This window comes from Hippichthys cyanospilos, chromosome 4, assembly GCF_059441005.1.
Source record: "Hippichthys cyanospilos isolate Australia breed blue-spotted pipefish chromosome 4, RoL_Hcya_1.0, whole genome shotgun sequence".
Lineage (NCBI taxonomy): Eukaryota > Metazoa > Chordata > Actinopteri > Syngnathiformes > Syngnathidae > Hippichthys > Hippichthys cyanospilos.
In genome coordinates this window covers 8,679,528-8,706,838 of record NC_142372.1, presented here as the reverse complement: position 1 = coordinate 8,706,838, position 27,311 = coordinate 8,679,528, and the positions used below count along the sequence as shown (strand labels likewise).

General features: G+C 40.7%; 3 protein-coding genes and 5 non-coding genes across 16 annotated transcripts in view; 1 reads left to right on the top strand and 7 right to left on the bottom strand.

The window, feature by feature from the left end:
• cd276 (CD276 molecule) overlaps positions 1-8,725 on the bottom strand; it is an 86,438-nt gene extending 77,713 nt beyond the window's left edge. Inside the window, exons 1-5 of one of the 3 annotated variants that reach the window (XM_088412343.1) lie at positions 8,502-8,725; positions 6,398-6,606; positions 5,130-5,285; positions 4,269-4,996; positions 675-783 (exon numbers count right to left, since the gene is read on the bottom strand). In XM_088412343.1, coding sequence (XP_088268469.1) covers positions 675-729 — 55 coding nt within the window. In that variant the 5' untranslated portion in view covers positions 730-783; positions 4,269-4,996; positions 5,130-5,285; positions 6,398-6,606; positions 8,502-8,725. Of the gene's footprint in view, positions 1-674; positions 784-2,795; positions 3,045-4,268; positions 5,286-6,397; positions 6,607-8,501 lie in introns of those variants that run through there. The other 2 variants (XM_088412342.1, XM_088412340.1) reach the window with 2 other exon arrangements.
• Positions 3,566-6,714, top strand: ubl7b (ubiquitin-like 7b (bone marrow stromal cell-derived)). Of its 3 annotated transcripts, none has more exons than XM_088412339.1 (11): positions 3,566-3,663; positions 3,911-4,085; positions 4,365-4,484; positions 4,550-4,635; positions 4,885-4,969; positions 5,036-5,093; positions 5,163-5,302; positions 5,627-5,676; positions 5,760-5,936; positions 6,268-6,381; positions 6,458-6,714. In XM_088412339.1, exons 2-11 carry the CDS (start codon positions 3,911-3,913, stop codon positions 6,596-6,598), a joined length of 1,146 nt encoding a protein of 381 aa, XP_088268465.1. In that variant the 5' UTR covers positions 3,566-3,663; the 3' UTR covers positions 6,599-6,714. The 3 variants fall into 3 exon arrangements, with proteins under 3 accessions (XP_088268465.1, XP_088268463.1, XP_088268464.1); XM_088412337.1 differs by having other exon boundaries at positions 5,757-5,936; XM_088412338.1 differs by having other exon boundaries at positions 3,648-3,687; positions 5,757-5,936.
• trnad-guc (transfer RNA aspartic acid (anticodon GUC)) lies at positions 7,117-7,188 on the bottom strand. The gene has a single exon. It is a non-coding gene; the product is annotated as a tRNA-Asp (tRNA).
• Positions 7,324-7,395, bottom strand: trnad-guc (transfer RNA aspartic acid (anticodon GUC)). The gene has a single exon. It is a non-coding gene; the product is annotated as a tRNA-Asp (tRNA).
• Positions 7,614-7,685, bottom strand: trnad-guc (transfer RNA aspartic acid (anticodon GUC)). Its single transcript has one exon. It is a non-coding gene; the product is annotated as a tRNA-Asp (tRNA).
• Positions 8,048-8,119, bottom strand: trnad-guc (transfer RNA aspartic acid (anticodon GUC)). Its single transcript has one exon. It is a non-coding gene; the product is annotated as a tRNA-Asp (tRNA).
• Positions 8,726-9,046: 321 nt separating the features above from the next.
• trnad-guc (transfer RNA aspartic acid (anticodon GUC)) lies at positions 9,047-9,118 on the bottom strand. The gene has a single exon. It is a non-coding gene; the product is annotated as a tRNA-Asp (tRNA).
• Positions 9,119-9,711: 593 nt separating this feature from the next.
• shf (Src homology 2 domain containing F) overlaps positions 9,712-27,311 on the bottom strand; it is a 75,242-nt gene continuing 57,642 nt past the window's right edge. For 2 of the 5 annotated variants that reach the window (XM_088413913.1, XM_088413914.1), the window contains 4 exons: positions 24,720-24,866; positions 19,279-19,453; positions 18,692-18,811; positions 9,712-13,697 (listed from right to left, as the gene is read on the bottom strand). In XM_088413913.1, the coding sequence (XP_088270039.1) occupies positions 13,511-13,697; positions 18,692-18,811; positions 19,279-19,453; positions 24,720-24,866 (629 nt within the window). In that variant the 3' untranslated portion in view covers positions 9,712-13,510. The remainder of the gene's footprint in view (positions 13,698-18,691; positions 18,812-19,278; positions 19,454-24,719; positions 24,867-27,311) is intronic. The other 3 variants (XM_088413916.1, XM_088413918.1, XM_088413915.1) reach the window with 2 other exon arrangements.

Genomic DNA, 27,311 nt, shown 5'->3' with positions numbered 1-27,311 from the left:
CATCTTGATAACAAATGGAATATACAATAAAATGGAACATATACATACATACATGAGGAGAATTACTTTTACACTTGACTTACTTACAATAACAAAAGACACTTAAATATATCCATTTGTCATTGTTCTGCAAAGCAGAAGTAGATCATGATGACTCTTTGAACATCTACACTTTGAAGCAAAAAACATTTAATCTGAAAATTGATTTTGAATGTAATCATAGACTCAAAAATCGGAATCAAATCGAATCGTGAGACAGGCAAAAATTCCCACCCTTGGAGTGCATAGGAACAGTATGTCTGAATATTATGTGTGTTAAAATGTCCTAGTTTTGGCCATTTTAGTTTTTAAAAAGGTTCTTTTTTATAATCAATTAATTGTATTTGAAATAATGTATTGTTTTTGTTTTACTTAAGACAAGGAAACAACATTTTAAACCGATTAATCGCCAAAATATTCAAGAGATTTGTCGGTCATTTAAAAAAAAAAGTTAGTTTCAGTTCTAAATATAATATATATTACCTGTGAGGGTTTATTTCTTCAGAAACTACCTCAGTTTAAAACTTTAGAAACTTTTGAGTGTCATATCAATACTTTTTTTATACTGCAAAGCCCTTTGGAAGGGGAAGCTAATGGGCCTGGAGGGGTGTATTGTTACCACAGCTGACACTCACCAGCAGTTTGGAAGGCCAGCATGGCAGACAGCAGCAGGGGCAGCAGCAGGGGCATGATGCTGATCCCGGGGTGGATTCGTGCGGCAGGAAATTTTCTTCAGGCGTGACGCTGCAAGGATAAAAAAAAAAAAAAAAAAAAACAGCAATTACAACAATCTTCCAATCTTTTCCTTTTTTTTTCTTCTCAGGCTCCATGGGATAACCCACTTGAAAAGGAGCCCGCTCATGTCTTTAAAGAAGATGTGGGTCAAGATTGCAGCCTCATCGTGACCAAAGTTTCCTTAACTGTCCAAGCCAACTCTACATAACAGGGAAACAAAAAAAAAAACATCCCCACATTTTCCTCCAGTTTGTCCTCTGTAAAGCACAATGGGGAATTGGACCAACACCCAAAACCAAACCACAGGCTGACTCCGCCTGGTGGTATCCAGACAACAGGAAGTCCCTAATTGACCTCAAGAGCTTCTTCATGCCAGCAGTGTAAACATTTTAATTCTTATTTGTTAAAACTTGTTATGACTTTGTCAAATGGGGAAATATCAGAGCGCCTTTGGGGGACATTTATTTGCAAATGGCTATTTTAATAGGAGAAGAGCAAATTGGTACAGAGGAAGTTTCAGAAAATGACAGTGTTAACAAAAATGCTAAAATGTGTCATCTGTGTTCTGTCTAGGCGTCACATATACTGTAGTGATGAAACATGGCAAGTCACAGATTTGGTTAAATTTACCGGATGGAGCAAAAAAAAAAATGCTACACAAAGAAAATGTCCCTACAAAACTATTTTCAGCAATATCTTTGTTTCAGCTTCACTGATCGAAACACATCTTTTAGATTGATGTTATGTTTGTGAAATATGAATTAAATCTATTCATTTGTTTATCCATCTAAGAAGGCAGCCATTTTGCCAGCTGCTTTCAACTAAAAATGGCATCAGTTACTCAGAGCTCAGGTGCCAAGCGATCATGGCTCAGCTCTTTTTTTGTTTTGTTTTTTTACCTCAGCAACTGTGATGGCATTTTCAGGTCACAGCTCATGATGATGCTGACTCGTGGGGCTGCAGATAACGGGTGACTTTCCCTTTAATATTGAAAAGCGTATTTACAAGATTATTTTGTCAGTAAGAATGGAAGTTTCTGATGTATTATTTTATATTAAAAACCAATAATACTAATAACAACAACAATCCTTCTACTGCTACTACTACTCCTACTTCTATTAATAACAATAATAATACTTGAAGGTGTCCCTGTCTTAATTCCATTGCTCATTTAGGTCAATGCGACCAAAATGGGTCATTTTTAATATTTCTTTTGATTATGTAATTCTTCTTTACTGTTGTGTTTTCAATAAGAAGTTAGATTGGACTCTCCTGAAGTAACAACAGACAGATCTACTCAAAAGGTGAGTGGTAGATCAACACTGGCCTTTTAAAAGTCAGTCCAATCATACTGTATTATGATTTATGATAACCATCAGGTTAAATCAACTATCATCCATCTGCAATCGCTTGGTAGACGAGTAGAGCGCACGTCTGCCTCAAGATATCCGTAGTCCACATTATAGCTGTTCATTGTGGAGTTTGCATATTTCCCCCACGCTTGCGGGTTTCCCCTGCTTCTTCCCACATCCCATCACATCACGTGTGTTAACGGAAAGCAGAAAATGGATGGATGGACGCGGTCACAACGGGATGACGTCACCAGATTTGACTTCCCACTCAAGTTATCCGGATGGGGACTACAACATCCTTAACATCCCACAGGATGTTGTAACCAGCCTGTTGAACAAGCATTTGATAAAGAACAACGTAAAAACGGGGAACTCCCTCTTCAAAACGTGTTTTAGAGAGGAATTCCCAGTTCTTACCTCACTCTCTCGACGTAATGCATCCATTTTGCCGCCCGGGGGCACTACACGTTACAGCCATAGAAACGCTACATAATTAGCTTTACCAGATTCGCTACTTCTTCTAAGAAAAATAAACACGACATTGATACTATCTGGAAGAAGGAAAAAAAACCGCCAGTCGCGAATTCGTGACTTCACTGCCTCTTCCTTAAAAAAAGCTCATCTAGTAACTTTTAGAGAAAACTCAGTGGCGAATGGACAGTTTCTTACCATGGTAGGACAAAGACGAAAAGAAAAAAAAACTACAAAAGTGGTCGCGTTGTCTTCCAGTACAGTCGATGTTGCATTCAGGAGCAGCGTTTTTATTTCTTCCCTTCTCGTCCCGGGCGATCAGGTATCGCTATGTTTTGATGGTTTAAAATGGCTCTGTCAGGGTTTATCCAAGTGCGCGGGTGTGTTCCATTGATTTGGAAATGGACCCGTTCACGAAACCACTCCTCGTTGCTTTGCCCTGTGGTGATGTCATCTCGAGGGGGCGAGTCCCGACCCACTCCAGTCCGGGTTAACCGCTCGGTGTCTCCTTCAAAAACGGCAGTCTCTAAATGCATGATTTGCATATTCTTCGTATAAAATCTCATTTTGACGGACTGCCATAAATACAGCACTACAGTATGTGATTTTTCCACAATATTTGGTCATGTCCAACCCGTGAAAACATGTATTTATTCATGTATATTATAAGATTAGTATTTGTATATAATGGTACAAAGTGATTAGAGATTAGATTATCAGGTTCCAGCAAAACAAACGCACACTTCCTGACCTAACTGAAAATATCCCATAATGATTCATCTGTCTGGAATCAAATTTTCCTGAGGCATGACGCAGCGTCGGCTGAACAAAACAGCGGGGAAATCAATTAAGTGCATAACGTAATACCCTAGAAACAAACAAAATAAAACATACGAACGATTTGTACAGTATATTTCGCTAAACGTCTTAGTGGAATGCAGTTTTTTTGGTCTTGTGAAAAATGTTAGGAACTTGGAAAGTTCCGCAACGTGGACACTGACATTCAACGCACCATGTACCACGTGACTGAAATCCAGGAAGTGAGTCGGATGTCAACATTGGAACGGTGAGCGTGCGCTTCTCATTTGGAGTTAAGCATTTGTAGCCTTTCTTTTGTCCAATAAAAAATCATACCAGTGATATAATTTCAAATTTAAAATTTTCGAACTAGAAGCTGCGCCTTTTAGAATTTACCAAACATAATTGCATATTCTCGCATCGCTTTTTCCTACGATCGCTAGCAAGGATGCTCATTGTACGCTAAGAGATCAAACTTTAACTATTGTGTTCGTTGTTTAATTGATTGCCTTTAGATGGCCTCCTCAGACTGGCATTTGTCCCTGAAGCTGCTGGATCAGCCCAAATCCACTTTTCACTTTCCTGAGATGATGCCAGGGGACGTCCCTCCGGGAGGGTATAGAGTTGCTACACTAAAACAGCTTGTGGCCGCTCAGCTTCCAGACTCCATACCGGACCCTGATCTCATAGGTACAACATAAATAAAAGAGGACGGTAGCCTATTGGAGAGATGTCTTATTTTTACGTTTTTCCCCGAACGCACCGGAGCAGAAACGATGAAGATGGTGGTGTCCCAGAGATACATTAGCTACCTTTTACTTAAATTAATTGTATATTTCTGTATAGGGGAGCTGGAGGGGTTTACTTACTTACCTGCAGACAGTAACGGTCATTTGTTAGTCTGCAGTAGATTCGTTCTTCTCACAAGCTTCAATTTGTCCTCCAAATAATGTCAGTGTGTTGTTCTAGAGCTGGTCCACTGTGGACGTAAGCTGAAGGACGACTTCACCCTGGATGCCTGCGGGATTCAACCGGGATCCACCTTACACATACTGAAAAAGAATTGGCCAGAGCCTGAAAGCATCGCAGGTGTGTCTATTTATACTTTACATACAGTACATGCCAAAGCTTCAAATGCCTTTTATTTTTCCTAGAACCTGTGAACAGAGCCACTGCGGCCAGGGAGTTCCGAATGCTCCACGCTGCCCTCCACTCACTACACTCCACCTACAGAGAATCAGTGAGAATGACTTTAATGATCATTTTTGCGCACATTTATCGACTATTAGGGATGGGATGGGATTCAGTCGTTCATAAAAATGTGCTATTTTGTATTCTGTGGTTAGATTTGTTTTTCACTAAACTTTTTTGTTGTTGTTTTTTACTTGATTACCAAAATACTCAGTAGACACAGCCCTACAGGAAAAAAGAAATAGCCAAAGAAAAAACATAAAGCACAGCTTATCCTAAATCCAATTTCTCCACACAGGTGTATAAAATGCTGACCAACAAAGAGTCTCTAGATCAGATCATCGTGGCCACACCAGGACTCAGGTCCGACCCGGTGGCTCTAGGTAATACCTGATGCTTCTTCTTCATTGCTGCAAAATACAAGTGCTGACATTTTGTATCCACGGCAGGCGTGCTGCAAGACAAAGAACTCTTTGTGCAGTTCACAGACCCAAACATGTTAGACACGTGAGTGCTGATTGTCGCCGTATTCCAAATACGTACGCCGACCGTCACGTTGCTATCGTTGAATCGCAGACTTATCAGCTCTCACCCGGCCTTGGTCAACGCCATCATCCTGGTGCTGCACTCCGTGGCGGGGAGCACGCCCACGCAGTCCACTGCCGCCTCTTCCTCTTCCCGCAACGCTTCAGCCAGCTCCTATAGTGATATGCCAGGTCGCTATATTTAAATGTTTAGCTCATCAGCTCATCATTTTGTATTTTATACAATGTGCATTCATTTTCGTTCCGTATGGTCAATGTTTCTTATAGGATCAAATACTCTATTATACCGTATATAAAAATAAAACTTTTTTGACTAGTTAGCAAAAATGTTTTAAAATGACATATCTTAGAGCTGTAATTTCAATACCATGATACACTATCTTTGCTCAAGGTTATCATACCATCAGAAGCTGATATCTGCCCATGCCGAGTCTAGACTTATGGTGGCACTCTTATCTGCTCTACACACTAACCTAAATTCCTCTTCTGTGCTAGGAGGCTTCATGTTCGAAGGCATGTCTGATGACGATGAAGACTTCCAGCCTGTGAGTTTCACTTACATTTCCGCATCTTAGACGACATTCATTCATATGTTTTTGTTTGTTTGTTTGTTTTATGCATGAAGCAGGGTAGCCCTGCAGGTCCTTCAAGCAGAGCTGGGGTCTCAGCGGGCATACGGCCGCTCTCTCTGAACCACAGCGGTGCCACGGGCCCGCGACCTATCACCCAGAGCGAGTTAGCTACGGCGCTAGCGCTGGCTAGCACGCCCGAAAGCAGCGCAGTGACTCCAACAACTGCCAACCAGGTAAAATCATGACTCATAATCTCACGTCTACATCTACTATATTTGAATAAGAAAATATCAATCACTAAGCATTATAACAATGTGACTGCTGAGGGACGAGCAGTTACACCTTTTGCATCAAAAATGGATTTGTAAATGCTGAGAAAAATGTTCACAGTGGTACGACTGAAAGACAAAACAATCTGATATTAATATAGCAATCTTTTCTCCTTCTGTGAATGCTTAGTGATGCTTACACTCTTGCTTATTTTAGTATCATTTGGAACTACAGTACACTTAAACTTTAGTGATCACTGTGATATGTCATGATATCATTCTGCCATGGCTTTAGGGCGAATCGTCCGGCAGCGGCCCCCCCATGCCGGCAGGGACCCCCGTCAGCAACGACCTTTTCAGCCAGGCGCTGCAACAAGCCCTCCAAGCCACCAACATGTCTGCCCTGCAGGTATCCTATACGGTACCTTTGTTAAAGTGCACACTGAGACGTGAGTGAATAAAACAACTTCGGGTGATGCATTCAGGGCCGCTGGCAGTCGCAGATGCAACAGCTCAGAGACATGGGCATTCAGGATGAGGAACTGATGCTCCGAGCTCTGCAGGCCACCGACGGAGACATCCAGGCTGCCCTGGAGCTCATCTTTGCTGGAGGACCGGGACTCTGAACACAGACCTAACAACATAGGACTTTTGTTGTCACATTATACCATTTACTGCATTCTATTATAACATTGTTATTCACTTACTAAAATTGTAATAAACGGAAATCGATGTTTTGAAATGTCTCTTAAGTTTGTGTACCCTCGTCAGTTATCAAGTTTGCGCACTAGATGGCAGTATAGTTCCGTTTCTGCCTTGACTGAATCTTAACTTGCTTGTAAACTTAAGCTTATACACTAAAGATGAGAAGAAAATCTAAATTGAGCATCATTACCTTTTCAGCTGCAGTAGAAATGATGCGCGTACAATCGGTCAGAAAATATTTCATTTGTTTGATAAGCAACTTCAACATGAATAAGCATTACTTAGATTTTAGCATAATCAACAGGTAGTGTCACATATCCGGCCAACCTTGATAAAGTACTTGAAATGTATAACTCCATCCAAAAAACAATACATTACTGATCTAATGTAATGTAATGTCTTTCCGACATTGGCGGTGAAACATAGAAAAAGAACAAGCCTCCCCGTCGGGGAATCGAACCCCGGTCTTCCGCGTGACAGGCGGAGATACTGTCCACTATACTAACGAGGAATGGTACTCGCAGATACGTTCTTAATGTTTAAGTACACGTTGTGTTACTTCGAAGGGTGCGTTGTTTGCTAGTTTACTGTGTGGATTGGCGGTAAACTTTCTCACGATAACATCTCACCAGAGTAAAACGTTAGCCTCCCCGTCGGGGAATCGAACCCCGGTCTTCCGCGTGACAGGCGAAGATACTGTCCACTATACTAACGAGGACTGATGTACTTTGCCAGCTGTCTAATAGAATACCACACACTATTTCTTACCGTATCGTAGTCCTATATATTCATAAATGGCTCCTTCCTTTCTTAAATTATTAACGATGCGCTATTTTATCTGACCACTGCGTAGAATATCACTACAAAACACAAACTTTATCACTGTAGCATTCCCCAAAACCCAAACAAACAGTAATTGTATAAAACAAAAAGGACCTCCCCGTCGGGGAATCGAACCCCGGTCTTCCGCGTGACAGGCGGAGATACTGTCCACTATACTAACGAGGATTTGTCTGCAGATTTTTCCAATTAAACTGCGCTTGCCATCTCAAATGGTATTGGTCTGTAATAGTACAGATGCAATTTATCTGACCGGCGCTGCAATACACAGACGATCTCACAGTCCACAAGTTAACGTATAAAAAATATATTACTCCCCGTCGGGGAATCGAACCCCTGTCTTCCGCGTGACAGGCGGAGATACTGTCCACTATACTAACGAGGATTTGTCTGCAGATTTTTCCAATTAAACTGCGCTTGCCATCTCAAATGGTATTGGTCTGTAATAGTACAGATGCAATTTATCTGACCGGCGCTGCAATACACAGACGATCTCACAGTCCACAAGTTAACGTATAAAAAATATATTACTCCCCGTCGGGGAATCGAACCCCGGTCTTCCGCGTGACAGGCGGAGATACTGTCCACTATACTAACGAGGAAGTACGCACAATTGCGTCTGAAATGTGTTTTCGTCAATAAATTTGATATCGTTGATTGACGAATGCGTTTCGGCGTTTGCGCCATGAATTGCGGTGAATTTAGAATGCAATCGGAACAATTTAGGCACTTTGGTAACAATTATTTATGCTATAAGTAATTGTATGCGGCATAATCAGGCTTCGTGTGTGTATTGAGTTTGGATGATTTCTGGTCATAAAGACGGTTGTGAATATGTCCATGGCAATCAAATGACGTGTGTAATGTTTCTCTAATCAAAGCAGAACAGACGAAAAGAACAAAAGCCGTCCACGTGGGACCACCTAGATGAGGAACAGACGACACGTTGCTGAAAAGAGGCATCATTAGCATACCGTCTGTTACCTGAGATTGCTTTCTGCCGCCATGTCAGTTGGAAAATGGTGGACAGCGGGTCACTTCTATCCACTCAAAGCTCCATTCCACTGCTTTCAACTGACATTTTGTGTGTATGTGTGTTATAGCCTCCATCTTGACTCTTTTCTCTTGTAGCACAAAAGCTCCTGTGAAATGTTTCATGCCTTGATTGAAGAGGTGGAGATCATGTCTGTGGAGAGTCGCCATGCAACCTTGGAATAAGAAATGGATGGCGTCCATGGCTTTCAACAGACTGCTTTGATGGATAATACGGTTCAAGACAAAAGTGCTAACACAGTTTTAGTAAATGTGTTTAACCAAAAGCTCGAACGCTATTTTTCATTTAATTTGCAAAACTACACACACATGGTTTTTCTATTTAACAGCGAGCAGCAACTTCCTAAATTGACTGCTGCAAATTCAGATTTTATTTGCTATCTCACCTCGGCGAATATCGCTACAAAACACAAACTTTATCACTGTAGCAGTCCAAAAAACCCAAACAAACAGTAATTGTATAAAACAAAAAGCACCTCCCCGTCGGGGAATCGAACCCCGGTCTTCCGCGTGACAGGCGGAGATACTGTCCACTATACTAACGAGGATTTGTACGCAATATTTTCCAATTAATTTTTTGTTAATAATTAGTCTTTCCAATTCCAAAAATTCAAATTTTTCAAATTAGTTGACAAATTACAGGTTCGTTATTTTGTCCTGTTTTTAACTTTATATACAGCAAATTTCAGACTACAAGTAACAACTTTTTCTTCTCGAAAGTTGAGCCCTACGCCTTATAGCACAGTGCGGCTTTGCAGTTTTTTTCCCACTAGGAGGCACTAGGTCAAGGTGTCAGATATGAAATAGAACTGAAAAGATGTGCATCAATGGCCGTGTTCAAAAAGTTAAAAACATAAAATATATGTATAAGTTTATATCTTCTCTAAAAGATTGCAATATATTAGTACAAAACGCGGCTACCTTTCTATCCCTATTTGCACCACAAATACCAGTCAACTTGATGTGTGTGAGATGAGTGTAGTATCATGTTTCCAAGTGGATCAATACACTACTCTCTTGCTGCTACAAAAAGCCGCAGTCCTTGACTCAAACAATATACCAGCCGCACGCTATTTACAGAGAGGCGTAGCCATGGCAACTGCCGCTGTCGTTAAAAAAAAAAAAATCACACAACTCGTGGTTGTTGTAATAAACCCGATTTCTTTTCATATTTATTTTCTTAGATGCCGCCGCATCCCCCGTGCTTACGATACATTCAGTATATACATTTGGCCATGTGGGGGACGCCGCTCATACACACTCTCACGCACACACACAATTTAAGACACTTCAGACAGAAGAGATGCTTTCCATAGAGAAATGTGAAGAGTGTGCTCCGTGGATTGCAGTCTATTTCCTCCAAAGCTAAGTAAGGCCTCCCCTCTAGTACTATAACACCCGTTTGCAGCAGTTATTAAGAGACTACGTCGACATTCATTCATCTTCTCGGAATCTTTTCTCTCATAGGTCCACTTAAGTCGCAGTGAAGCTGCAGTGGCGTCCTCGCCACGACGACACCCGGTTGACATTTTAAGGAGGTGGATCGTTTCCATCAACCCTGTGGGATGGTCGGTACCGTTTGACACACCAGTCGGGAGTCCTCTAGTTGCATAGCACACGCTAACGTTCTTCACGAACACACAATTTCACCTAAACTTGACCATTTATGGCAGATTTGCACACCAAGCAACTCCATTTATGTATGTGTTTCGTTAACAATATGTAAAACGAACAAGCGGAAGAATCTGGATTGTGTTTTGGGGTTGTTGCGGTTCACTCATCTAGCAATGTTAACATCAAATAAGTTTGGCAATTTTAGCAAGGTGACAGTGGATAAAAAGTTAACATTGGACCCTCTGAACTCATTTCAGAGATTAAGAAATTTTAGGAGGAAAGCATCGTCCATAGCGGTGATTTTTTTTTCTGGTAGCAATGCTAATGCTAAGTCATCATGAGAACTTAGCTACGAGATGGACCCTTGGAACGTGAAGGAGTCAGTAGTCGTACAACACAGAACTTTATCGCAAAGTTCTAGACGGAAAACAAGGTGAATGGCAGTAATGCTATGCTAACGTGAACTCATTTAGTCATCATTAGCTGGATGACTGGACATTAGTTTTGAAGAGTGTACCAATGGAGAGTGGAGACACGTGATAGTCTGACAACTCAGAAATAAAGTTCAAGATGGTAATGTGCATCACTTCACTGAGATGTAAGACAATTTTTGGACGGAACTATGCTAAGGTCTTACTTTTTTTTTTTTTAACATTATTAGCTTAACGTCTGTAGACATTATTTTAGAAACTAAACAAATCAGAAGTCATACCGCCTCCTGATTATATGTTCATTGTAAGCATAATTAAAGAAGTGGAGTTTCAATACAATTTGATTCTCTTCCTCAGTCGTGCTGGATAAGAAAAATCTAAGTGTGCTTGGTGAGCAAATTTTAAGACATATTTCTCCTTCACAAGGTGTTTCAAAGCATAGCTGTCAGTGTTCTTGAGTCTTTCTAACGGAGACGTGAATGTATAAAGTTCCGTCGGGGTTCCGGCAAACTGCGCTGCGAACGGTCAGGAAGAATTAGGGCCGAGGCATGACGAACACACAAGAAGAGCAAAACGTAGAGCACCACAGGAGTCACCCCAGAGAACACGATCACGACAAAAAGTGGGGCGCTAATTAGCCCGCCAATAAATTACAGTCAGGGAACAATCGTTCAAAAGCAGGATTGCAGTCAGCTGATCTTCATGCATTATAAGGCTTCAACCAAACGCTTGACATCACACAGCATTGTATTGGGGACCACAACATCAAAGCTGGGTTTCAATTGTCCCGTTTACTGTTTTTTTTTTTTTTTAATCCAAAATGAATGATGCCATTTTAAGGAAATTAGGAAGCAGAGAGCGGATCGATGTGGGCCCTCCCACTGTACCTATTGATCTCCAGACAGACGGCTGAACGGCATTGATTTTCTGAGGTAGACAATGCAGGCGTTGGGGCAGGGGGGGAGGCGGGACGGCTCCGGGCTTCAAACGGGGGGGGGGGGTTAGTTCCTCTGCTCTGGCTTTTGAGACCGGTTGACCCGTCCATCACGCTCTCTCTCCGGCATGGCTTGCCACTTACGCTGTCATTGATGTCACACGCCTCCCCCTCGCTGACGGATGGCGGAGAGTATGAATGATGACATGAAAGAGAGCTCAACGCAAAAGCAAGACCCCCTCAGACTTAATCACGTCCCCCTCATGCAGTACATCTACGTGCATAGTGCATCAACTAGGGATGGGCATGTTAACATATTGTGGATCATTATTCTGATGTAATGGAGACAAAATGGAATTCACTGCTTAGTTGGAACCAATATTAGTATCACTGAGTTTTCTGTCAAAAAGTAGGCAACACGCTTCCCTGTTTCCATTTCGGCTTTTAGCAGGGTGCTAATTTAGCAAGCTAATTCCGGACAGTTTTTTTTCAGTTTCAAGACATTTGCTGTCTAAATGAGTCAAACAGAACATTTTAGCAAAGGCATATGACGACTTGACATTGTATTCAACACTCCACTAGCCTCCAAATGGAAGTTCGGGATGTCAGAAATGCCCTGATACTGATTCCGTTTTTTTGTAATTAGCAGTCTACTTCATGGCCTTGTTTGCTAGTTTTGAAGCCAATTAATAATGCAATTTAGGAAAATTGAGTGCACTGATTTTGGTGTGTATTAAATAAGGTCAATGTGATACATTCACTTAGGCCTACAGGGTGTGACAATAAATATATAAGAATAGGGTGAGACACCGGAAGACACGAAGAGTCCAGGAGTCCGCATGTGCAGTCTGATTAGTTAAAAAAATAAAATAAAAATCACAGTCGTTATGTCAGAGCGGTTGGCAGGGCGTAGGGGGATGTTTTGGCAAATTCAGCATGTTGTATCAGACTATCGTGACATTTGATCACACTGACTGGCATTTAACTAGCAAAATAGCACACGTGGCAAAAACAGTGACGATCATGGAGAAACCGTAAGCACAGAAAAGCCTTGACAATTGAACTTGGCACATTATCACGCTTCGCATTTCGTCATGCAATGTCTGTTTGGACGGAAGAGCCAGAAAATGGCTCCATCACGACAGTGTGAGAGACGGGAATTGTATGATATTACCAGAAAGATATAACGACAAAGTGAAGAAAGCCACAGTATGGGAAGACATGTGGACGCAACTGGATATACCAGGTCGGACTTACTGTATGTCAGCATTTTCTGATACTGTATCAAGAGTGTGAGAGTTTGCTTCTCATGGGAGTAAAAAATATAGCAGTTAGCATCATTTAAGTTTTTCTATTTCGCCACTGTAAAGAGTTTTCCCGTTGACTTTCGAACAATAAGGAATAGCGACTAATGTCAGCGATCGTATGGAGGGGTATTACTTCTCACACATGCGCAAAAGGTACTTATTCAGCGTTGTTAAATTGTATTTCTGACATTTTCCCAGCTCGATGTGCCAACGGTGAGGCTGACGCCACATGGGGTAGGCATTGGACACATTTGGCCTATATCGGGTTGGTGTATTTAAGCCTTTACATGACAACAGCTTGAAAAAGACTCCGTTTTCCTTTTCAATTGTCACACATCACAATGACCTCAATCTTAGGACACCTTTTTGTCAGCATTATACAGCACTGTTCTGATCAAAGAAAATGTATTCAAATGCCCATCCTTAGTATTAACCTTACAGAATGACAGAAAATGAAGAGCTGTGATAAATAAAAGTATAGCCTCTCTGTTGGAATGCGAAAAAAAAAGCGGTAAGTAAGTATGTGTTGGTCATAAATAAACAAAAAGAGCTCCTGCATAAAAGACAAATTCTTGGGAATCTGTCAGCCAGTGAGGTGAGTCAGAATCAGCAGTTTTGGGATTTCCCTTTCCATAATGGTGTTTAGGTGGGGCACTATAGTGTCCTGATGGCGACGGGGTACAGCAGGGACATGTGCTCAGCCCCCTTGATGGGCAGCTTCCGACTGGAGTAAAAGTGGATGATGTCGGGCACGCTGTCGAAGGGGCAGCTGTTCTGGCCCAGGACGTACTTGTTCTCCTTGGTTCTAGACAGTTTCATGTGCATGAAGCCCTGGCTGCTCCTGGGTACACACAAAAACATAAGAAAGGACTGTTACCCAGCATCCTGGGGGATGTGGCGAAGACTTGTACTTAAAGTGCAAGGCGTCTCTTATCCGGCATGGGGATGAGGCTAATGAACCCTTAGGATAAATCACTTAAGCTAGAGCAGTAAAAACAAATGAAGAGGCTCCCCGCGCGCTTCCCCCAGCCTTGGATCAATACCTTTTACAGTTTCTCACTAATCCTGTGCTTGCAAATAGAAAATTACCATTCTGAGTCAGGCCTCCGGGAACCGTGCACTTTTAATATTCCATATATCTTGTTAGGGACATATCGTATTTTGATTTTTGGTCATAGCAACTCATATTTCATACCGTGTGTTTTCTGGAAATTGTGAAACAACTAAAAACCCTTTTGGCTTTAAATGGTAAGAATGTTGAGTGCAGTCAAGACCGTAAAAAAAGATGAATTACCAAAGATCTGTTAATTGATCTAATTAATTGCTTTTTAAGTCATGGTTAAATCCTAAGACTGTTACACATTTTTAGTATCAGTAGTTGAAGTCCTTTATAGCTGACAATCCCAATCGCAAAACGTAAGGCACGATCCTAACCTTAAATTTTAACTTCCAACCTTAACTCCTAACATTATAGTCAAAACACTTATCCAAGTTTGAATAAAGCTTTCACGCTTTCCTTTCCTGCACACACCATTCATAATCTTATCTGAAATTGCACAGTGAAGTCATTTAAATCCCGTGCATGTTCTTCTTCATCTGGACAATGTGCAAATTGGGATTTGAAAATCCATTCTTAATAATAATCTGCTATTGTAAGTGTAACCCCACGGGTGTCCTCATTCTATCAGACACAAAGATAAAAAATAGTGCACTGATAGCAATAGTGGTTTGTTAAAAAAAAAAAAAAAAAAAAAGAGTCACAGGGTTCAATCTGACGGTGTCCTAAAAATGGTAAAATGCTGTCAAAATGTGGATGACTTACTGCAAGTGAACTTAATTGACAGATGAGGCCAGTGTCAGATTTGCCAAGCGTAATAAAAACATCACTGTGACTTTTCCGTTATGAAGTCTCGAGAGCGTCGTTAATGAGTTCAAATGCAAACATTTCTGTACTTTCTGTATCACCACTTCTGTGCGTCTGCGAGCGCCAGCCAGGAGACCTCTTGTTAAAAATAGTCGCTACAAAGTGCTTTTGATGAATTATCAGCCCCTCGGAGGCGGATGCTAGGTTGCGAAGAGACACACTTTAAACAGAAAAACATTTCAGGGTTTGTTGTTTTTTTTTTAGATTCCCAGATGATTTTCCAGCAAACGTTTGGAGTTGGTACACAATATTGTCCTTCAGAGACAGCAAAAAGGACAACAGCGCTAACTCCTACCACAAATCTAAACTAACTTTTAACGTCTATTCCTCTGTCCTGACCTTTTACCCAACATCTTGCCCTAAATGCTAACATTAATCGGTAAAAAAATGCATCAAATATTTGAGGTTGTAGAGACACAATATTGTTCCGCAGGGCCGCAAAGAGAGCAGAGCAATAGAGCACGAGGTTTGTCTAAGCAAGATGAATATCTGCTGTCACTTTTGTCGTCCTCGGGAATGGCGGCTTATCTCCCTGCCTCCGATATCCGGCGACGTCCCGTAAAATGACGATTCGGGTGTTAAGAATCTAAGACGTTAAAATAAAAAAGACAGTCTGTCAAAAGATAATGATCCTCGACAGAAGCAATAAAGTTTTGAGGATTTATTGAGCATCAAATATGATTTGGGCATCTTTCATTTTACAGGCTTCCCAAGGTAATTATTGTGTCACTGATATTTTTGACAGAAAATGACTGAAAACCTCCCTTTGACTATGTCCACACAATCAAAAAGTAGCCCAAAAAAAACAACACTTTGACTGATGTAAAGACTTAATCCTTAACTTCTTGTCCGTAGTCCTTAACCCTAACTTCTAACCCCTAATACTATCACGTTATCAACTTTGACTGTGAGCTTCCTTTTAATTTTTTTTTTTTTTTAAAACTTACCAATTTTGGCAACTGTTTTGGTAGTAAAGTCTATAATTAATGTTGTCATTATTTTTCATGTACATTTTGCCACTCGGTGTCCTCAGGGGCCAGGCGACAACCAGTCATGTTTCATCTTACGAACATCACGTGACCAAACCCAATTAACGGGCGACCAATGATGACTTGACCTCTGAACAACGTTGATGTCAATGTTTTTCAATGGTAAAAATAATAAATGTAATGAAACAAATAATGGTTATTAAAAGATTTAAAGACATAATATAAAGGTTTTACTGCTTAAAACGGCTAAATCGGTAAAATACCCCTTTAACACTAAACGATATTGCACATAGTTCCATTGCATGGATATGGTAATTTCAAACAATTCAAATCATCCTTTGTTGTCCACTTGTCGTCATCACAGATCACTGAATTGCTCTTCAAGTGCTTCAAAGTACCAGTAAGAATAAATGTGATAAATCTTTTTCCAAGAGTGAAAAGGCTTTCTTGTGATTAAGGAGTCGTCACGGAGGAGCGGAGAGGTTGAGAGGGCAGCGTGGACAGAAAACACTTCCCATCAGGTCAGAGAACTGACTGGGGAAAGCTTTGTCGCTCGTTATCAATAATGCAGTGCACATACGTGCCACCGTTCGGCCTCATGCATCTTTCAGCGACTGCGGACACAGACCATCCTCACCTTGGGCCTCCTGCTCAATCTCAGCGGCGGCTGGGGAGCTCGCCTCATGTCGAGCGCGGCTGAACTCGTGGTCACCTCTGCTTCTGCGCCACTTCGGCGTATGTCGCTGCGCCAATCAGTCCAAAGATTGCCTTTGAGGCCTGACCCGCACGCGCGCCACAGGCGCGAGAACCGATGTCGTCTGATGCCCAGCAGCGCCAATTATTAGGGAGGAAGCCTTGCGGAAATATTGTGTCAAATGTTTTCCGTTTTATTTATTCATTTTATTTTGATCGCCAATAGACACGTTCTGCATTCAGCAATGATTATTGCAGAGCGTGGCTGTCTTTCAGAAGATTGACTTAAAAATCCACATTGAGAATATTTGCCGCCTCCTCCTCAAAGTAAGTATTGCAGTAAGTATCAATTGTCGAATGCCTTTTAAAAAAAGGTATCCGGCGCAATTATTTTACAGTGTGATGCTAACTGAGAATTTCAGCCTCTCAACGGGAATGTCATCCAGTTTCTGTAGTCGTCCAAGTGGCAGAAATTATATTTAAAATGAAGGAAAAATGTCTTTTGCCTGTCTTTTGTGATGTTTTTTCTGGCATGTTATAGACCAAAAAAAAAAAAATCTTAATTCATATATTTTTCAGCTTTTCTACATTTTTCTTGAAATAATGTCCTGTTAGAGTAAATGAACGAATGACATTTTTGTTTTATCTAATACATCATTTAACTGACAAAATAATCAACTATTTAATATTAAAAGAAGCGCAGTTGCAGCCCTATCTTAATATTTACACTCAATTGCAATTTGTGCAAAACTAAAGTTAAATTGTTGACAGCGGATGATGCGGATGATCATTGGCACAAATACAATTTTTATGTCCTGTGAACCTATGTGAAGTTGTTGACAATGTGACTTTAATTTCCCCCACGCAAACCCTTTCTACCATCTTTTATCGGGGTCGTGCAAGTTATCCTATGGCAAACCTTTAATATCAGTTAACAGCAGCCACTGCAGCTTCAAGGCCATAAATAAATCGGGTTACTGCACTGGCTGCATATCTGCTGTAATAGCTGCTCGCTTGTTATAGAGGTCCAGCTGGACACTTTTGCGATGTGGATTAATGGCGGCGGCGGGATTCAGAAGGCTAACTCATCTTTTTCAGCCGACGGAAGTGACCTGAAACATTCTTATTGTGGCCATGTGATTGTATGAGTGAAATTTTCTACTAAGCCCCAAAATCCAGCATGATGATAGTAATTGTGCAGCTATTGATCATTGAGTGCTAAATATTGAATTTTTGCTTGTTATTGAGAGCGTGTCGCTCTTCGGAGCCCTTGGGAAATTACTCCGGCTGCTTTCGACATCAACAGATCGCAATTTGGCAAATACAAGTTTTAAAGGGAGCATATTGTGGAAAATTGACTTTTTAGTTGCTTGCATACAAATAGTTGTGTCTCCAGAGTGTCTCCATCTCAACAAATGAGAAAAAAAAACAAAAGTTTTTGTTAAGGGTCTTTTTAGATTTTAGAAAATGGGTCTGAGGGAGCCATCCTAGACTTTGGTATCAGCGTTAGGAAACTAGGGGTGCTTTTTGTCAATTAGGCAGAATAATAAAGGATGAGGTGGCCAGGTGCAAAAGCATAAAAGAGAAAATGTATACCATCCTTTTTTTCCCCAGCCTCCAGCAAGATGAAGCTCAAGGCTGTGCGTTTTACTCTTTCATCTCCCATCTAAAGGTCATCGTGAAATCGGTAGGATCTGAAATGTCATTTGTCTGCCTTCAAATCTAAAATATTTCCATACCTCCACACCTCCAGCAAATAAAGCATTTTGCCACATTGTCAGAGAATATGTGGCAACATTGCTGTTGTCGTGGCAACGGACTCTCTTGAAGTGAATGTGATGCGACTTGCCCCTGGGGAGGGAAAGTTGGCCGCAACAAAATGTCAAGACATAACTCGGCCAATAAGAGCCGCCCTTCGCAAAGGGTCACGGGTCACTGATGGAGGGCGGCGGTAGTTGAACTGTCAGCAGATTATGAGGCCGGTGTGGCGAGGTGAAGGATGAGGGCAGTGTTGGCGGGAGGTAGAGGTGGGAAAGGTGAAGATCATTAACATAACGCAGGACAACGCAGTCAGCACACTATTGTAGTCCAGGTGGAACCTTCCGTGCATTTAAGTATGGAACGCTTGCATTGCACCGACAGAAAATGCGGATAACGGCACTTCATGCAAGCTCACATTCACGTAAATAACATGAAAGTGTCTTAAAAAAAGAACAATTTAAATCTTACTTAAGTGAGAGGGAGTAGTCGTTCTTGCTGGTTTCGCTATTCCGCACCAGGTAGCTCGCCTCCTTGCAAAGCCGAAGCAGACATTCTGCGTCCGTCCGACTGATGGCGCCGTGGTACCAGCTGAGGAAAGAAATAAGGAAAAAATAACTCAGTTAGTCAAAACACTTTCAAACAGAGAGATGAATTAAGACCTGTAATTAATCGATATAATTAATCTCATTGTAATCACAAAACTATCCTGAGAAAACCCCTCAACCAGAGTTTTTTGTTTTGTTTTTATTTACGTACATCGTGATATTGCGGCAGATCAAAGGATTGAAATACAACAATGATTTTTCTTAAATGATTTTTCTTATCTTTCAGGTAATGCTAAACAAAACCACCAATCAGCACTATTGAGTGACCTTTGTTTTAATCACAATTCATCTGTTATTTTGCCCTTCTCCCCAAAAAACAAACAAACAAACAAAAAAATGAATTCAAATGTCCCTTTTTCACTACATGGTAACTCCAGATTTACTTGCTATAGAACAAGTAGATATAGCGATCCGTGCCATAAAACAGATCCGCAAAAGAACAAAACTCACAATTGGCTTTCCAAGGCCATGCTGGGATCAATGCGTTCCCCCACAGATGAGCTAGGCTGCTCCGCTGTCGTCATTTTGGTGTTCACCAAGCAGCCGCTGGGGTGTCGCTGCAGCGGACGGGTTTTGCCGTCCTTGGTTGGCGACATTCGAGACTTCTCCACACCGTCAAACTGGACTGCAAAATTAAAATAAATAAAAAATAAAAATAATGACTACCAGGGCGCTGTTGCAGAATGGTTCTATAATACACACTCACATACTTGTTTTCCCATCGTTTTGCTTTTTCTTTCTTGTGTGTGTGACTCTGATTTTACGTATTTAGGATGTTGAAAACTACTAAACGTCTAGCCTGCTTCAGAGGCTCTAATGCACAGTACATAGTTCACAAAACTGAGTACACCCCTCACATTATACATTATACGTTATACATATGAAACTAACTATACTGTAGCTAAATGTCAAAGTTTTCAGGGTTGTCCCATAAAAAATATTGTAATGAAATATTTACAACATTAAAATGTAATGCCGGGTGCCCAAACTTTTTCCTTCGAGGGCCACATGGAGAGAAATCGAAGGATGCATGGGCTGCTAAGAAATGGACTGAGGGGCCACAAACGACACCCGCACCTTAGTTTAAACACCACTGCGGTATGGCATCACTATGTGTGAAACTCGACTAAACTAAGGACGCGTTCACCTAACTTAGGAGGTGCACTACATCGATCCATCCCAACATGTCACATATAATTACCTGCAAACTTACATTCCAATGTGTGAGAATGTGTCAATAGCAGGCACAAACACAAAAAAAGTTCAACGTTACACGCAGTGACAAGGTTATGTGCGCTCAAGGCTGACTGGTAGAAGTCACTAAACTTGTTTATTGGCTATTTACATAAGGCTCCCATGGCCAGTCTGCTCCTGCTTGTGTGTGTGTGTTTCCCATGTGTGTGGCTTTTGGTCTCTTTCCCGCCGTCATCCATCACTATAATTGATGTCACAGCACCCTTGGCTTTGGAAAAGACCTATTTTGGAGCCACGCTGACACGCCGGTGGTGGGACCGGCATGCGCGAGTGGCTTCCATCGCAAATGCCGGGCGGTCCGTACGCTTTGACATATCAACGGTTGCGGCTCTTGATTAAGAGAAATGATGTACAGGGCTTGACAGCAGTCCTCTGTCATCAATGGAAAGAGTCGTCTCTAGTGTTCTATTAGCCAGGGCGACAACATGTCCAGAGAGATGTGTTTAGCTACATATGGTCTTTGAGAACATTTGATGCAGCCCGCCAAGCAGTTCCAAACACATTTCTGCCAGAAGATAACGGCCTACGGATCTGTTCAAGGCGGGGCCCTAATCAGTCTCAAGACGTTTGATCAAGTTCCGAACATGTGGAGCTGTGCTATTATTAGTTTCGAGTCATCGAGCTTCGCTACCATGCTCAGCACATGTGCAATGATAAAAACTAAATATGGAGAAATCAAACATCAGTCCATTTGGGTGTTGTATGATGTGGGTCCATTTTTATTAACATTGGGTAAACTGCTGTAATATACGTACTGTGTGTCACTGTTCATTAGCTAAGCACCTAGTGCCATGAAAAAAAAAATGCTTTGCATAGTGAAGCCATACATTTTGTATTAGTCATCAATTCACATTAATTAGTGAATTACAGTTATATGTCAACGTGTTTGACTCCTGATTTGGACGTTCGTATGCATCAATAGTGTCATCCTAGGAATAAACAGCAGGGGCTCCCCTTGACTTCCACTCAATAAATGAACTCATTGCCCTTGATGCAATCTACCACCAACTCATGGAAGTGATTAATCCAAACGACTCGTGTTTGTTTTTTATTTCTTTAGTCTTGTCGCCTGATGCATGGTGGGAAATCAGTGGCTAACAGAAGCACTCGTGACTGAGGTTGAGGTGAGGGCGGGGAGGGCAAAGCAGTGTAACTGATGCTGCAGGTGAGTCCGAGTTAAAGACATGTTTGTTTTTTCTGGGCATATCACAATATGACTGCCAGCGTGATGTGAGTGTGATGCGTTTTGTTTCCATGGCAACTGACCAGTGGGGACAACAGAGATGCATGTTTTCGCTCCTCTTATCCTCATGAACAGATGTTTTGTTTGCAATTTAATATGTTCTTTCACTTTCTCTTGCACTCTTTTTCATTATGTATTCTAACTATGCCTCCCTGATAATCAGACACACATACGCACACACCGCTTTTTTCTTTTTGAATTATAATTCCTACAATTTATGCCGTTCTCTCTCAAGTTCATGGATCACATTTGTTAGATATTTGAAAATCTCAGGGGCTTTGTTTGTGGATCATGTCATGATAAATATCTCAACCAAAACTATTGCTCATAAGTGAAAATGATTTTAAGAGTCTACATTTTTAACATTTGTAGATAGAGTGCACATTTTGAACATAATTTGCCATTATGCTCAACATAAATGTACACACTAAAGAATTATTTACATATTACACAATTCCTGCCTATGTACCTGTGTTATTTTTATCTTTGATTGCCCAAACACTGCACTGTACATTTTGCTCACTTGACCACATCTTTCTACAGCCAACCTAGATGAGGACAAAATGGAAAATCTCTGGATTGGAATGGTTGGATTACAGTCAAAATGGTTTCTGCTTCCTTCTAAGCGTAAAATAAAATGTATATTTTAGGCTTCTACATCAGCAAGCTGAGTTTATACCCCTTTCTGCATGAGATTGATGAGATGATTGGCCAAGGGGAGAACAAAAGCCCCCGACAGGCTGCTTAAGAGGGATGAAAATGTGCAGATATCTGAAGAAGCGCGCGCACACACACATAAATTGTCGTGTTGTGTGCTATTATCGATGGAATCGGATGAAAGTGTCAGTTGGAAGCTGACGGATGGTGGAAAGACATGCCCCTTTTATGGTTTTGCCTTCTTGAGGAAGCACTCTGAAAAATTAAGATGAAAAAAAAGAGGACTAAATGTAGACTGTATCTGGCTGTCAAAAAGATATTCAACCGTACGTCAAAATGTAATCAAAGCATTTTGATAGTGTTTCAGGATTTTGAGTGGGATAAAAAAAAAATGAAAATGTGAAACCATAGTCATTGTATTGCAGGGAAATATGTGGAATATACTTGCCACTGATAGTCATAATTTCCCAGTAAATCATTTGGAAATAATACTTTTTTAAGATGTTAAAATATATGTTGAGAGAAATGAAGTTAATAATTAAAAAAGAATAAGATCATTAAGGACAGACGTACAGAAGATAAAGAAATGCAAAAAAGGCCCTCCACTCAATACTCAAAAAAGAAATCCAGTACTACAAAGTAGCAAAATAATCCAGAAGTATACAGACTTTGCCCTACAAAATGTATGGATAGGCGAGCACCGCAAGTACTGGTTTTGGGCTTATTTCGATCACAGAGGGCAGCCCAAAACCTCCCACGCTGGTTCAGACAGCGTGAGGATCGCTTTACAGCTGGATGCCAATCTCAAAGCCACTCACATGGTGACTGATTGGACAGAAACCAGAAAGGTTTCTTAAGGATTGGAAAACATAAATCAAGAGGTCGCCCACAGCGCACAGAGGTGTCCTTTTGCACGCCCATCTCCACAGGGGGAAACATCCCATCCCCTTGCGTTAGTTCTGCCACGTGCTTCTGTGTGCAATGAAAGCAGTTCCCATTGTGCTGGTGGAATGACTGCATTTACAGAAAGTTCCTTGCTTACGAGTGCAAAAAGGGGGAAATATAGCAACAACTCCAAGCTCCTCAAAGAGCACATATTAAAGAAGATTGGATTTTAATTGTTTGAATGCCAATAGTTGGGTTTCTGGATTGCCTGCCCATGTCAAGCGTGACTGACATTAAACAACCAAATGAATCTTTCTTTTTTTGCCTATTTATGAAAATGTGTCGGTGAGAGACCTATTCTGAACTTCTGCTTAACTGTAATGTAACCGTGAAGCTAATTTCCATAGCAACCACCAACCAACGACATTATCAACTAAGCTGGGTGAAGAACCAAAGCCACCTTCAAGTCTTCCTGTAATATTAGATAACTTCTTAGACCTGTATGACAGCTACTAGATTTACCTCATGGACTAAAAACAACTTAAGTGAAGTGTGATTCTTTTGCAGCTACTCAAGTGAGGAGGCCGCCATTTGGGGAACCATCTGGAAGCGCGGCAAGAATGTTGACAAGAGGAAATGGGGGGTCAGAGCGAATGATTATGCAGACAAGAGGCAGTTGGGCACAATTAAAACTAATGAGCCTTCAGCATTTAAAACTCAGCACAGGAGTGAGCGGTTTTCTGCCACGTGTAATCCAGATGGAAATAGTGCAGTGTTTACAAAAGTTAGTTTCAATCATCTCTAAATATTGCATTTATACCAATTTTAGTACATGTTGTAAATAGTATACAGTACTAACAAAAGTTTTTTTTTTTTTTTATATCAGAATAGGCAAGGTATTTTACTGCATGTGCATTTTCTTAAACAATTGTCTCATGGATCACAAGTTAGAAAACAAAAAAATACTGGCTTGATTAGGGCCCACGAGAAATGTCCCAATTTTGCCAGGATTACCCGATATTATGGCATATATACAATATATGTCAAATAAATGATATTATTGGGGGCCTTCCAGATATGAACAAGTACCATAACCTAATATGATGGCATAGTGGAGATAAAAAAAATATTTTGAAAGGAATGAAAAGGTCTGACAAAGTGCAACAAACCACGACTCATATCTTATAATAGTGACCTTGATAAGAGCTTTCTCGATACGCAATGACTAAGTCAATATATCTTAATATGATGACAGTCCCCATCCTGATCATCAGATATCGGTCTGATGTCAAATATACAGTGTGAGATTATGACGGTCCATATCCACATCCATATCCAATATTAGCACTCATAAAAAAAGCAGTCCATTCCAGACCCCGCTTCTGGTCTTCTGTCCAATAAATGGGTCATATTTTCACACACTTACAGTTGAAAACGACTGCACTTCGATTGAATAGTGTCACTTAGTCAAATATCTTCTAACATTTTCTACAAAAAAAATTACAGCAATATATTATTCTCGCTGATATTGTATCAGATCTTTGTCAAACAGTAGTCCTGCGTTATCAGCATCTTATCGAAAGTGAAAGTTGTTTTGGGACTCTCTTACCAAAAAGATGTTTTGTTTTCTTTTTGTTTTATTTAATACAGTCCTTATTCTAATACACATGTACGTCACATTAAAACCCACTGGCGATCCACTGGTGTAATTAAATCTCTCAAGTTACTGATCACAAGTGAAAATAACAAACAAAATGGTGGATGAATGGAAATACGGTAAAAGAATGGATGAAAGGATGGATGGCTGAACTCAATGGGACAGACAATGGACAAGTGGAACACCAAGACCCACCCTGGTGGTGCTGCTCACTGGCGGCTTGTCCAGGTGAGGGTTGAGCTGTCTGCGAGGGCGACTCCAGCTCCTCCACCAGGGGAGGGCTGCTGTTAAGCTGCCCTACCGGAGGGGGCCACGGAAGGTCCTTGATCACTTTAATCTCTACTGCAAGAGACGCCCGGAGGAGGAAAGGAGGAGATGGACGACACACAAAGGGGGAAAACGATAAGAGAGGAAGAAGAAAACGGCGTGAAACTTTTAACAAGTTGAGGTAGAGATGGTTGTTGGGATTAAACGGGAAGCTGGAATAGAAAAGGTAAAGAGGATGGAAAAAGTTAGTTTGTGAAGATGTGTGTGAAAGCGCACAGTTGCGAAAATGACCTACATTTGGCTGTAGGGACAAAGTACGGCTATGTACGAGTATAGCGTCTGCTGTTGCAGCTTTGATGTTGTCATTTTGCTCAATCTCTCTGTGAAAGGAGCTATGTCACAGAATCACAAACTACGGCTCATATTAAATTGCCTGTTTAAGTCGACATTTTTGACATGTCCCTAATTCTGAACAAAGTATGCAATGCGTCAATTTCCCAACTTTGGAGGTAGTATCAAATCTGTAAAAGAGGTGAAAGATGTCTGTGTAAAAGGGAATGCCAGAACAGCCATGGGGCGTGATAGCCATTAGGATTTTTGGGTGTTTCTCGAATGGCCGGTCCATTTTTGGGCCCATCCCCTGTCGGTATATTAGCGTATGTTAACAAGTGTACATCACCAAACCCTGTCCCACATTCTCCCATTGACAAATGTTCCCAGGCCAAACTTTTGTCCCGGTACATTCTTGGTTTGAACACCCTATTTTTCAAGACAAGTCTTCTTTCATGTGTTGACCTTGCAGTCGTTCTACCTTGATGAGCAGTATTTCAGAGGCAGGTAATAATTTCTTCAGGCTTTTTCATTAGCATGCCTGTTTGCTCCGCCGCCATTTCATTTGGCTCCGCTTAATTGACTTGACTAATTGCTAACGTGTGCATATTCAAAACAAGACAGTAGTGTTTACGCCGCAAATTATGCGCACGAATTATCCTCGTTTTTGCCCCCCTCCGGTGCATGGCTTCTCAATACTAGGATCCATCACATGATACAATGGAGCTCCATTTCAGAGCATGTTTGTGTGAAAGATCGTCTCCTGTATGAAAATAGGATGGAGACGTGATGGAAGCATTTTAGCGGGTCTGAGGTGGGTGAAAACCTTATGAGTATGAGATGTGCATGTGTGTGTGTGCACATGTGTGTGTGTGTGGGCCAATGTGTGCGAGTGAAGATAAGCGTGGCGGCGGGACACATTTGAAAGAAAGAGGGCTGTCTTGAAGGTTATCTGCATGGCGTTTTTTTTTTTTTTTATCCTCAGTTGCTGAACGGTATAGCCTATCGATGATTTATTTGAGGACTTACTGGGTCATTAAGCCTACCATCGATTCATTAAAAATACATAAAGGCGACTCTTGCACACACCTGTGGCAATGTGATAAATGGTGATGGCAAACTAGTCTCTGTGTACATCAGTAAAATAGCGTATCAAACAACTATAAATGTAGTTATATCAAATTCTTATCGTCTTATCGTATTGTTACATTACGATATTTAATGATATAATTTACTGAACAACAATATGAAGCATTATGATATCAATCTACAGTATACTTGTGTACTGATACATTACTTGAAAATAACATTGTGATATCATATGGTATGTATTGATATCAAAACTGTGACTTTATGTTGGTGTTTTCGTAAATAAATGTAACAGCTAACAAGCAAGAATAAAGTATCTTATGTCAAAACCAAAACAATATCAAATAAAAATACCAATAATCTTGGAGGGCTATCCTTTGTCCATACTATATTGTATTGATGCAGTATTTTACCAAGTAAGGTATGATTCCACAGCAGTATTAATCTTCGGCCAGTTGCCTGATGTTATCAATGGAATACACCAGCAATAATAATAATCTCATGTATAATATAATATTATATTTTTATATTGTATTGTTTTATAGTGTATAATATATTCTGGTACATAGGCAGTTGGAATAAACACCAGCAACCCTGCCTAGTGAGGATAAGTGGCTCTAGAGAATGGACGGACGAATATATTCTGGTGCATGAGCCTTTTAAGCAATAGAATCAAAACAAAACAGTTCAAGCAACTTGTACAATGACAGAAGAACAATACTCACATTCACATTTGATTGATCTTTTGCATAAAATGACAAGCATTAGTGTCAGCGATGAGCCAAAAGAGGAGTTGAGACATTATGAGGAATTCCACTTGAGTTCCTAATCCATGTTCATAATTCATAATCCGTGTTCCGTGTAGAGTGATTCCAAATAAAGGGTGTCTGAACAGGAAGTGTATCAATCTGTTTTTCTGTGATTCAAAGTGACTAAAAATGTTGAATCCTTATCACACTACAAATACAAATACATATATATATATATATATATTATATATATATATATATATATATATATATATATATATACACACACACACACACCCTGCAACAAATTATTTCAAATAGAAACTTTGTTCTCAATGGTAATCGTAGCTTT